Raw genomic sequence first — 12,239 nt, 5'->3', positions numbered from 1 at the left:
AGTTGCATGTTTTAGATATCTTCTCCCACTTTATCCTGCCTCTTTACTCTCATAATGTTACCTTTTGATAAACAAGTTAATTTTAATGCAGTCCAATTTATTAGACTTTGGTTAATAATTTTATGTCCTATTTACTGAAACATGAAGGTAATTTTCTCATTTTATAGTCTGGAGGCTTTGGTGTATTTGCCTTTCATAGTTAGATCTAAAGTCTACAAGTCTATATGTGATTTATTTTTGTGTATAATGAGGGCAGGAGTCCAATTGAATTTCTCTGTGGATATGCATTCTACCAAGCACCATTAATTGTCACTACATTTGGCCAGTGAACTCAACCCTTCCGGCCTCCCAAAAGTTTCTCCCAAATAGTAATAGCATGCAGTAGGAAAAGCATATGTTTTTTGAAGATGCACATGTAAATGTCTAATGGTGTTTTAATTTACAGTTTTTGAGAATACTGTTACTAGTTAACATTATGTGAGTTGCAAAATACTTTTTAAAACAACTTCCAAGAAAATAGGAAATGGAAATGTAATAATGTTCAGCTTATTTAGTTAGGGTATTCTGTGCTTTAGTCAGTTTTGATTTATAACATCTATTTACATGACTTTCTGTTAATGGTATACACTGTATATGGAATAATATTTTATGGCGTCACCCTTAAAATAACTGAAACTGCAGTATTCATTCTGAATTGTCTGCTTTTCAGGAAACATTTTGATGGTAAATTACAATCAGAGTCAACCACTACTGCAAAAACCAAGAGAGAAGCAGATTTTGAGAATACAGATGAACCCATTTTTGGAAAGAAGCTTAGGGTGGAAGAATCAATAACTGAAGACTTAAGGTAGTATTTCCATTGTCATAAATGTTAGAAATTCTTAAATTAGGTTCTTTATGAAATTTTGAGAAGTGCTTATGTGTTTACTTTATGAAAGTTTTTGTTGAGTTAGAGGAGATAAACATCCTTTGTATATTCATATTAACAAATATAGAACATTTACCTAAATTTGGAGAAATACAAGACAATATAGAAAAAAACTCATCTTTTATTACTTTAGGATTCAATTTTGAGAAAGAATCTTGAAGTCTGATACGTCTTTAAAGTAGAAAATGACACATATTTATTCATTAATGTCCCAAGAAGAGGATCACTGGAAGAGTGAAATAAAGGGAATGAATAAAGCAGACCCAGTGGAACAATAAAATTAGAAGGAACAATAGGAGTAGTTCGATGTTCACTGTCATATATATATAACAATAGACTGGCTATGAATCAAGAGTACTGTGAATGAGGGAGACTCTGAATATCTGTGACTAAAATAGTTGTTGTTTCTCTGAGCTTACTGGAAGTTGATGCCAATTTCTTAGATTGACCTGTTACTATGATGATCATACAGCTTTGCTTCTCCCTTCTTGAATGCCATATTCTAGCTTGGCTCTACCGTGAAGAATTTACCCTGACTAATTTTTAACCAGCTAGCTGTTAGTGTCGTTAGAAAAAGTAGCTACTGTAGATGGTAGTAAACGTATCACTGAAATATTTCAGATATACCATTTGCCCAATCTAGTGAAATAGGTTACAAAATAATACTGGCAATTTAAAATTATTGTTGATTATTTAACCTTTGGGTTTTGTATAAAGTATGATTACTGATCTAAAGTAAAAATCAAAAGTACAATCAATAAGAGAATAATTAATCTAGCACAGAACTATATCTATTTTTCTTCAGTTTATCCACAATCATGTCCTTTAAGTGTCTAAACAGAAAACCTAGATGAGTGTAATGCAGGAGTTGGTTAAGAATAGGGAACACTTCTATAAATACAGCAATATCTGTATTAGACTAATTTATCTTATACTTTCTATCATATAATGGTTTTCATAACCAGCTTAGTGTTTTAAAGTAGTGCCAGTGCTTTGGAGAGGTACTTTCTATTCAAAATGGTTATTGGAATTAAGCTGACATAATTCTTTGAGTAATTTCTTGGAGTCTGTTCTGTATTTGTAGTAAAGGATGTTAACTGATCATTTCTCAGCATATATTTGAATTATGTGAAAAAATTTTTGAATATTATTAATGGCCAAATTTTTTCTAATTTGGAATACTGAGAATTGGACAATGTCATTTTCCTAAATAGTACATATACGAAGCTTATTATCTAATTATAGAAAAATAGTTTATTTTAATTAATTTTAATACTTCTTTTTTTTCTCCTCTAAAGTTTGGCAGACTTAATGCCCAGAGTCCAGGTGCAATCAGTTGAAACTGTTGAAGGGTGTACACATGAGGTAAGCACAAACAGTATGCAGCAGGTTGGTGTTACGAGATTTTGCTTTGGGCTGTCTATCATGATCGATAATCAGCAAGCAGTTTAGCCTAAGCAGTTTTGGAAACCGTGATTTCTGTGGGGTGCCCATAGTCTAGTGGAAGGAGGTAGGTATTTGTATACAAACTTGAGCTCAGATCTTGCCATAGCACTTTTCCTAACTATAGCCGTAAATACATTTCTTAACCTCTTTGATATGGTTTTTAATTATTAAATTTGGAATAATAGGATTTACCTCATGGAGTGATTGTGAATATTACATAAGAAAATTAGATAAAGTACCCAACAGTGAGTGGATGTTCAGTACATGTTTATTCCTGTACTCCTAAAGTCAAGTAACAGTACTACTTCACATGCTTTTTCATGTCTTCCTCAATGACTGATACATAGCAGTTTCATTGTTCTGCCACAAGATGGTGGTCACTAATAGCTTCTTGTAATCTGTTAGAAGTGCAAGTTTATAAACAAGACATAGGGGAACTGTTAAACTATTTCTTTCTATTAAACCTTCTATTTTCACAATTTAACCGTACAAATTACTATAGGTAATTGGTGAATCTTATTAAAAGTCTTTATTGAATAAGCATAGTATTCCAAATTAACAAGAATGTCTTAATAAAGATTGAGAACCTGTTTTTAAAAATGTCTTTTTTAACTGAATATTCATTATTTTCCTTTAGAATAGCACTTAGTTTGTCAGGTACAATACCCATTTGATCATTCATTCAACACTTATGTTAGACTGTACTTGATGCTCTGGTCTTTAAAAGATGGGAAAAAACATGCAAATTCTGTATATAAGAAATCAAAAGTTCTTTCTGTGCTCCAGTTATCCTCAAGCCCTCCGTATTGCCACCACCTCTCACTTTTTAGCAGGTAGCTTTCACACTTTACTTTCTGGAGGCTTGAGGATATCAAATTAGAGTGTCCTTTGATTATAACCTCCTCACCAAGCCTGTCTGCAGTGTCACATCCAGTCAAAGGGAAAGGCACTGCCTCTCTGAGGCTAAGAAAGCTGACTCTGTCAGTGTTCCTGGTTGTAACTTATCCTGCCTCCACAAGGACTTTGATAATCCATTTTCCCTTAGCTGTTTTCTAGTCTCTTCTCTGTTCGCCCTTTCCAAGCAGCATATGAATATTCAAAAGCTTTTCTTTTGTTCAAGGTTGATTTTCAGGCACTACGTAGTTTTTCTTCTTCCATTTTGTAGTCCTTCATTCATTACATAACTTCTGAGTGCTAGGTACATTGTATTCACTGAGTATGAAGAGATACCATGTCTTAAGAGTTGCTGTTGAGTGCTGTGCTTGGAAGATCCTTGCTATGCTTCTTAACCTTCCATTCATCTTTTAATCTACTTTAATTAGATTTCTTCACCCTCCATTTCTTTTAAAACTGCTCTGGCAGAAATCACAGGTGACTCATTGTTAAGTTTATTTGACTTTTAATCATTCTGCTGGTTTTCTATTTCTGACTCCTTAGTCTCTGCAGGCTTCTCCTCTTCTACCAGACTGTTATATGTCAGTGTTACCCAGGTTGTTTTCAGAGAATAAAAACAAAACTCTCTGCCTCTCATACATTTGGATTGTTCCTGCTGATCAATCTCAGAGATGCTAAAGTCTTAATTGTGTCGTAGAAAATATCAGGAGAGACATGAGGAGGTCACCAACTAACTAGAACAGGTTGAGCATATCTTGGTGGGGATTACACCATGTTTGAGGGTCTAGTCTTTGGGGTTTTAGATCCAGAAATTTGATTTTCTCTGTGCACCAAGTGTTGTGCTCTCCAGGATAGACTTATTTCATTATACTCATAACAGATGGAGGTATTAACAAAGCATGTTGTTAACTTAAATCAAGTAGTCCTTTCACTTTCAAACTGCTTGGGAACAGGAACTACTTTGAAGTTTCTGGAACCATAATAAAGAATATATAGTCTTAAAAGAAATACTGATGAAAACTGTACCTGTCCCCAGAAGTAGTCATTAAAACACTGGTAATTGATAAAAACAACTAATAAAATAAAAACAACTAATGAATTAACTTTCCTAATGTATACTGGATAAACTACTGAATATTTTGTCTCCTTTATAGATTCCATTTACAAGTAACATTTCTTCTGACACATATCATACTGGTTATTACTTAAAATAAGTTTCACTTTTCTTCAGTACAGTTAGGTTCTAGTTTCTCCTTTCTGAGACACTACCCACATTGTCTTGATTGTAATTGAGTAGCAAATTTACTGACAATCTCAATACTTTTAAGATAGCTAATTTAAGATTTCTAATACTTGCTCATTAAAGTTTCACTCTTAGAAATTATTATTTTTTATTAAGGTATCATTGATGTACACTCTTACGAAGGCTTCACATGAAAATCATTGTGGTAATTACATTCACCCATATTATCAAGTCCCCCCCATACCCCATTGCAGTCACTGTCCATTAGTGTAGTAAGATGTCACAGAGTCACTACTTGTCTTCTCTGTGCTATACTGTCTTCCCCGTAACTCCCACCACCACACACCATGTGCATCAATCATAATACCCCTCAATCCCCTTTCCCCTCCCTCCCCATCCACCATCCCCCACTCCTCCCCTTGATAACCTCTAGTCCCTTCTTGGAGTCTATATGAGTCTGCTGCTGTTTTGTTCCTAAAGTTTTGCTATGTTTTATCACACTCCACAAATGAGGGAAGTCCTTTGGTACTTGTCTTTCTCTGCCTGGCATATTTCACTGACCATAATACTCTCTAACTCCATCCATGTTGTTGCAAATGATAGGAATTGTTTTCTTCTCATGACTTAATAGTATTCCATTCAGTATATGTACATCTTTATCCATTCATCTACTGATGGACACTTAAGTTGCTTCCATATCTTGGCTATCATAAATAGTGCTGCAATAAACAGGGGTGCATATGTCTTTTTGAATCTGAGATTTTGCTTTCTTTGGGTAAATTCCTAGGAGTGGAATTCCTTGGTCAAATGGTATTTCTATTTTTAGTTTTTTGAGGAAAGTTCATACTGCTTTCCACAATGGTTGAACTAATTTACATTCCCACCAGCAGTGTAGGAGGGTTCCCCTTTATCCTTATCCTTGCCAGCATTTGTTGTTCTTAGTCTTTTCAATGTTGGCCATCTTAACTGGTGTGAGGTGATATCTCTTTGTGGTTTTAATTTGCATTTCCCTGATAACTAGCAATGTGGAGCATCTTCTCATGTGCCTGTTGGCCAAGTGTCTGTTCAGATCCTCTGCTCATTTTTAAATTGGGTTATTTGCTTTTTGTTTGTTGAGGTGTGTGAGCTCTATATATTTTGGATGTTAACCCCTTGTTGGATATGGCATTTATGAATATAGTCTCCCATATTGTGTGATGCCTTTTTGTTGTACTGATGGTGTCCTTTGATGAACAGAAGCTTTTTAGTTTGATGTAGTCCCATTGTTCATTTTTGCTTTTAATTCCCTTGCCTGAGGAGATATGTTCATGAAAAATTGCTCATGTTTATATTCAAGAGAATTTTTCATATTTGCCTATGTTTTCTTCTAAGAGTTTTATGGTTTCCTGACCTATATTCAGGTCTTTGATCCATTTAGAGTTTACTTTTGTGTATGGAGTTAGACAGTAATCCAGTTTCATTCTCTCACTGTCCAGTTTTGCCAACACCAGTTGTTGAAGAGGCTGTCATTTCTCCATGTATGTCCATAGCTCCTTTATCATATATTAATTGACCATATGTGCTTGGGTTGATGTCAAGACTCTCTATTCTGTTCCATTGAACTATGAGTCTGTTCTTGTGCCAGTACAAAATTGTCTTGATTACTGTGGCTTACTAGTAGAGCTTGAAGTTGGGGAGCATAATTCCCCCAGCTTTATTCTTCCTTCTAAGGATTGCCTTGGTTCTTAGGGTCTTTTGTGGTTCCATATGAATTGTAGAACTTTCAGCTCTAGTTCACTGAAGAATGCTGTTGGTATTTTGATAGGGATTGCATCAAATCTGTAGATTGCTTTAGGCAGGATGGCTATTTTAACAGTATTTATTCTTCCTGTTCATGAACACAGGATGTACTTCCATTTATTGGTATCTTCTTTTATTTCTCTCACGGATGTCTTGTAGTTTTCAGGGTATAAAGATCTTTCACTTCCTTGGTTAGGTTTATTCCAAGGTATTTTATTCTCTTTGATGCAATTGTGAATGGAATTGTTTTCCTGACTTCTCTTTCTGTTCATCGATAGTGTATAGGAATACGAAAATTTCTGTGTGTTGATTTTATATCCTGCAACTTTGCTGAATTCAGTTATTCTGGTAGTTTTGGGGTGGATTCTTGAGGGCTTTTTATGTACAATATCATGTCATCTGCAAACAGTGACAGTTTAACTTCTTCCTTACCAATGTGGATGCCTTTTATTTCTTTGTGTTGTCTGATTGCTGTGGCTAGGACTGCCAGAACTATGATGAATAAAAACAGGGAGAGTGGGCATTGTTGTCTTGTTCCTGATCTTAAAGGAAAAGCTTTCAGCTTCTCGCTGTTAAGTATGATGTTGGCTGTGGGTTTGTCATATATGGCTTTTGTTATGTTGAGGTACTTGTTTTCTACACCCATTTTGCTGAGAGTTATCATGAGTGGATGTTGAATTTTGTTGAGTGCTTTTTCAGCATGTATGGAGATTGTCATGTGGTTTTTGACCTTTTTGTTGATGTGGTGTATGATATTGATGGATTTTTTAATATTATACTGTCCTTGCGTCCCTGGAATAAATTCTACTTGATCATGGTGGATGATGTTTTTGATGTATTTTTTAATTAAATTTGCTAATATTTTGAGTATTTTTGCATCTATGGTCATCAGGAATATTGGTCTGTAATTTTCTTTGTTTGTGGTGTCTTTGTCTGGTTTTAGAATTAGAGTGATGCTGGCCTCCTAGTATGAGTTTGGAAGTATTCCCTCCTCTTCTACTTTTTGGAAAACTTTAAGGAGGATGGGTACTGGGTCTTCACTCAAACTTTAAGGAGGATGGGTAGTAGGTCTTCACTAAATGTTTGGTAAAATTCGGCAGTGAAGCCATCTGGTCAATGTATTTTGTTCTTAGGTAGTTTTTTTTATTACCAGTTCAATTTCATTGCTGGTAATAGATCTATTCAGATTTTCTGTTTCTTCCTGGTTCAGCCTTGGAAGGTTGTATTTTTCTAGAAAGTTGTCCATTTCTTCTAGGTTATCGAGTTTGTTAGCATATAATTTTTCATAGTATTCTCTAATAATTCATTGTATTTCTCTGGCATCTGTAGTGATTTTTCCTTTCTCCTTTCTGATTTTGTTTATATGTATACACTCTCTTTTCTCTTGGTAAGTCTGGCCAAGGGTTTATATTTTTTCTTTCTTTTCTCAGAGAACCAGCTCCTGCTTTCATTTACTTTTTCTATTGTTTTATTCTTCTAGATTTTATTTATTTATGCTCTCATCTTTATTATGTCCCTCCTTCTACCAACTTTGGGCCTCATTTGTTCTTTTTCTAGTTTCATTAATTGTGACTTTAGACTGTTCATATGGGATCGTTCTTCTTTCCTGAGGTGAGCCTATATTCCAGTGTACTTCCCTCTTAGCACAGCCTTTGCTATGTCCCCCAGATTTTGCGGTTTTGAGTTATTGTTGTCATTTGTCTCCATTTATTGCTTGATCTCTGTTTTTATTTGGTCATTGATCCGTTGATTATTTAGGAGCATGTTGTTAAACCTCCATGTGTTTGTGGGATTTTGTTTTCTTTGCATAATTTATTTCTAGTTTTATACCTTTGTGGTCTGAGAAGCTGGTTGGTACAATTTCAATCTTTTTGAATTTACTGAGGCTCTTTTTGTGGACTAGTATATAAGGTATTGGAAATGTTCCATGTGCACTGGAGAAGAATGTGTATCCTGCTGCTTTTGGGTGGAGTGTTCTGTAGATGTCTGTTAAGTCCAACTATTCTAATGTGTTGTTCAGTGCCTTCGTCTCCTTACTTATTTTCTGTCTGGTTGATCTGTTCTTTGGAGTGAGTGGTGTGTTGAAGTCTCATAAAATGAATGCACTGCATTCTATTTCCTTTTTAATTTTGTTAGTATTTGTTTCACATATGTAGGTGCTCCTATGTTACATGCATAGATATTTATAGTGGTTATATCCTCTTGTTGGACTGACTGCTTTATCATTACATAATGTCCTTCTTAGTCTCTTGTTACTTTCTTTGTTTTGAAGTCTATTTTGTCTGATACTAGTACTGCAACTCCTGCTTTTTTTTCTCCCTATTAGTTACATGAAGTATCTTTTTCCAGCACTTCACTTTTAGTCTTGTGTATATCTTTGGACTTGAAGTGAATCTCTTCTATGCAGCATGTATACAGGTCTTGTTTTTTTATCCATTCAGTGACTCTGTGTATTTTGATTTGTGCATTCAAACCGTTTACATTAGGGTGATTATTGATAGGTATGTACTTACTGCCATTGCAGGCTTTAGATTCATGCTTACCAAAGGTTCAAAGGTAATTTCTTTACTATCTAACAGTCTAACAATTCACTTAGTATGCTATTAGAAACACAATGTAAAGGTTTTTTTTTTTCCTTCTTTTTCTTCCTCCTCCATTCTTTATATATTAGGTATCATATTATATACTCTTTGTCTATCCCTTGACTGACTTTGGGGGCAGTTGATTTTAATTTTGCATTTGCTTAGTAATTAGTTATTCTACTTTCTTTACTGTGGTTTTATTTCCTCTGGTGACAGCTATTTAGCCTTAGGAACACTTCCATCTATAGCAGTCCCTCAAAAATACACTGTGGAGAAGGTTTGCAGGAGGTAAATTCTCTCAGCTTTTGCTTATTTAGAAATGGTTTAATCCCTCCTTCAAATTTAAGTGATAATCTTGCTGGGTAGAGTATTCTTGGTTTGAGGCCCTTCTAATAGGCCCTTCTAATAGCATACTAAGTTTCTAATAGCATACTACTTCATTGCATTGAATATATCATGCCACTCCCTTCTGGCCTGTAAGGTTTCTGTTGAGAAGTCTGATGATAGTCAAATGGTTTTTCCTTTGTATGTGATCTTTTTTCTCTCTCTGGCTGCTTTTAATACTCTGTCCTTGTCCTTCATCTTTGCCATTTTAATTATTATACATCTTGTTGTCCTCCTTGGGTCCCTTGTGTTGGGAGATCTGTGCACCTCCTTGGCCTGAGAGATTCCCTTTCCCTGGATGGGGAAGTTCTCAGCAGTTACCTCTTCAAGGACACTTTCTATCCCTTTTTGTCTCTCTTCTTCTGGTACTCCTGTAATGTGAATATTGTTCCTTTTGAATTGATCACACATTTCTCTTAATATTCTTTTCATTCCTCAAGATCCTTTTTTCTCTCTGTGCCTCAACCTCTTTGTTTTCCTGTTCTCTAATTTCTATTTCATTTACCATCTCCTCTACTTAATCTAATCTTTTAAATCCCTTCATTGTATGTTTCATTTCAGATACTGTATTCTTCAACTTTTGTACTCCTTGTTGAATTCCTCCATGAATTCTTGAATATTTTTCTGTAGCTCCATGAGCATGTTTATGATTTTTATTTTGAAATCTCAAGAAGATTTATGAGTACAGTTTCACTTGGCCCTCTTTCTGGTGTTTATGGAATTTTGGTTTGAACCTGGTTCCTTTGACATTTCATATTTGTATGTGGCACCCTCTATTGCCCAGAAGCTGTACTCTTTGGAGCTGCTCAGCCCCAGGAGTGATAGCGGGCAGCACAGGGGAGTGGTGCTATTGCCTTTTGGGAGCTCTTTCCTGCTTCCCAGCTGCAGTGCCTGTCTAGACTGCCAGGGCCAGTGGGCTGAGTGTGCAGGGAGAATCTCTGTGCTTTGCCCTTGTAACTGCCATAGGCGGGGCTGCCCTCTGATGGCCTGGTCAATGTCGGGGCAGCCGGTTTGTGAGCTGGTGCTCGCCAAGAGGAAGGAGCGGCAGGCTTTGTATCGCAGTGGGCTGCCTTGTAGCTGCATAGCCAGCCTGGGGGATGGAGCGCCTGCAGCTCCTGAAAGTTCCCAACCTGCTGGACAGAGTGTGCCTGGACAATTTTTTCCACCTGTTCTTTCTCCTGAGCTGTGATCTCTGTGCAATCCTTGCCCCTTTAGCAGCCCTCTTGCTATTAGGAAGTCTCTCAGACTGCCTGCCTTTCTTTTGTCCCAGAGTGGCCCATTGTGGATACATGTTTTCCACAAGTGACTAGAATCTCAGTCTCTCCAAGCATTCCACCTGTTATAGCTTTCCAACCCCAGTGGTCTCCAGAGCACAATGTAATGTAGGTTTCTGCTCCCAGAGCAGATCTTCATGGCTGGGTGTTCAGCAGTCCTTGGCCTCTATCCCCTACCCACTCCGTTTCTCTTCCTTCGGTGAGCTGGGGTGGGGAAAGGGCTTGGGTCCCTTCGATTCACGTCTTTGGTACTTTACCCTTTTCCCTGAGATCTGCTGTTTTCTCCAGGTGTCGGCAGTCTGCCGTAGCCTTCTTTCCAGTTGCTGTTTCAGGATTAGTTGTATTTGCTATATTTTCATATTATATGTGGTTTGGGGAGATTTCTGTCTCACTTCTCATCCCGCCATCTTCAATCCTCTCTAGAAATTATTTCTCATACTAGTTGATTTAATTCTTGGGAATTTAATGCATTGTGAACTGCTTTCCAGATCCAGATCTTAACTGGAGAAAAATTAATTTCCTGTTCAGGAAACAAGGAGTATCATTTTATAACACATTTTTTTTTTCATATACTGACGTCCTTTTTATGTCCATTCAGCTTTTCTGAGCATTCATTAATGTCAGGCAGTACCTTAGATGTGGAAAATATTAAGATGATATAGGTCGTAGACCCTAGTAAAGGCAATTTCTTCAGTGAGATTCACTTACAAGCTTTTAATTACATTACTATTAGATCAAACATTAATAGAAATTTTTTTATGTTTTAGCATTTTGCCTTATTTGTAAAGCCAGTATTTTACAGTGTCTAAAACTATCAGAAACAATCTAATTTGTCATTTTTTTTTCTTTTTACATCAGGTTGCACTTCCTGCCGATGAAGATTATTTACCACTAAAACCTCGAGTTGGAAAAGCTGCAAAGGTCTGTACCTTGAGCTGTACAGTTTGTGCAGTTGTGTGAGTCTCCAATTTTCCTAAAAATTCTGAAGATAAACTACCAGTTGTGGTTTTTATACTATTCCATATATATATAGCAAAAAAAGCTACCTGAAGTCAAATACAGTGAGAACTGAATCAGTAAATAACCATGCTGAAAACGAAGCACAATGTGATGAGATTTAAAAAAAAATTAAACTAAGGATTCTCACCCTTTTGTATAATGAAAATTATTAGTCTTTCTTTAGGAAAAAATGCAAGTGTACATACAGTAATTTTTGAATATAATTTTAGTTAAACAAGCTTCTAATGAAACCTAAGCTCTGATGTTTGTATAGTTGGATTTTGAAAGTCTGTGTAGACCATATATGATTAACATAATTTTCCACATCATTTTCTCTAAGTAGAAAAAGGCAGAGTGGTGGAGTAAGCATGAACACTTGATGTTGAATAGAGGGTTTATTCTGCCTCTGCTGAGTGAAATTAAATGAAGGACTTCACTTTTCAGATCCTCAGAGTTCCCATCCGTGAAAAGAAATTACACCTATTTTAGGGCTTGTTGTAAAGATTAGTAATAATACATGGAAAATTTGTTGCACAGAACCTTCCACAAAACATGTTCTTGATAAATGGTAATGACTATTGTAATAAATATAGTATTTATGTAAGTATACTATAAGAATTGAAAGTTTAGGCAGCAAAATTAACTTCCGTGCTGTCTAGTTAACAATTTTTTTACTCTTCCTAATTTTCTGAAGTTGATGACATATTTTC

At 35.9% G+C, this 12,239-nt stretch overlaps 1 protein-coding gene across 2 annotated transcripts in view; it reads left to right on the top strand.

Annotated features, from left to right (window-relative positions):
- Window positions 1–12,239, top strand: part of MTREX (Mtr4 exosome RNA helicase) — a 130,620-nt gene that overhangs the window by 15,984 nt on the left and 102,397 nt on the right. For both annotated transcript variants that reach the window (XM_036900345.2, XM_036900344.2), the window contains exons 2-4: window positions 710–847; window positions 2,227–2,293; window positions 11,389–11,451. In XM_036900345.2, coding sequence (XP_036756240.1) covers window positions 710–847; window positions 2,227–2,293; window positions 11,389–11,451 — 268 coding nt within the window. The remainder of the gene's footprint in view (window positions 1–709; window positions 848–2,226; window positions 2,294–11,388; window positions 11,452–12,239) is intronic.

This window comes from Manis pentadactyla, chromosome 2, assembly GCF_030020395.1.
Source record: "Manis pentadactyla isolate mManPen7 chromosome 2, mManPen7.hap1, whole genome shotgun sequence".
Taxonomy (NCBI): Eukaryota; Metazoa; Chordata; class Mammalia; order Pholidota; family Manidae; genus Manis; species Manis pentadactyla.
This window is presented reverse-complemented; position numbering and strand designations above follow the sequence as displayed.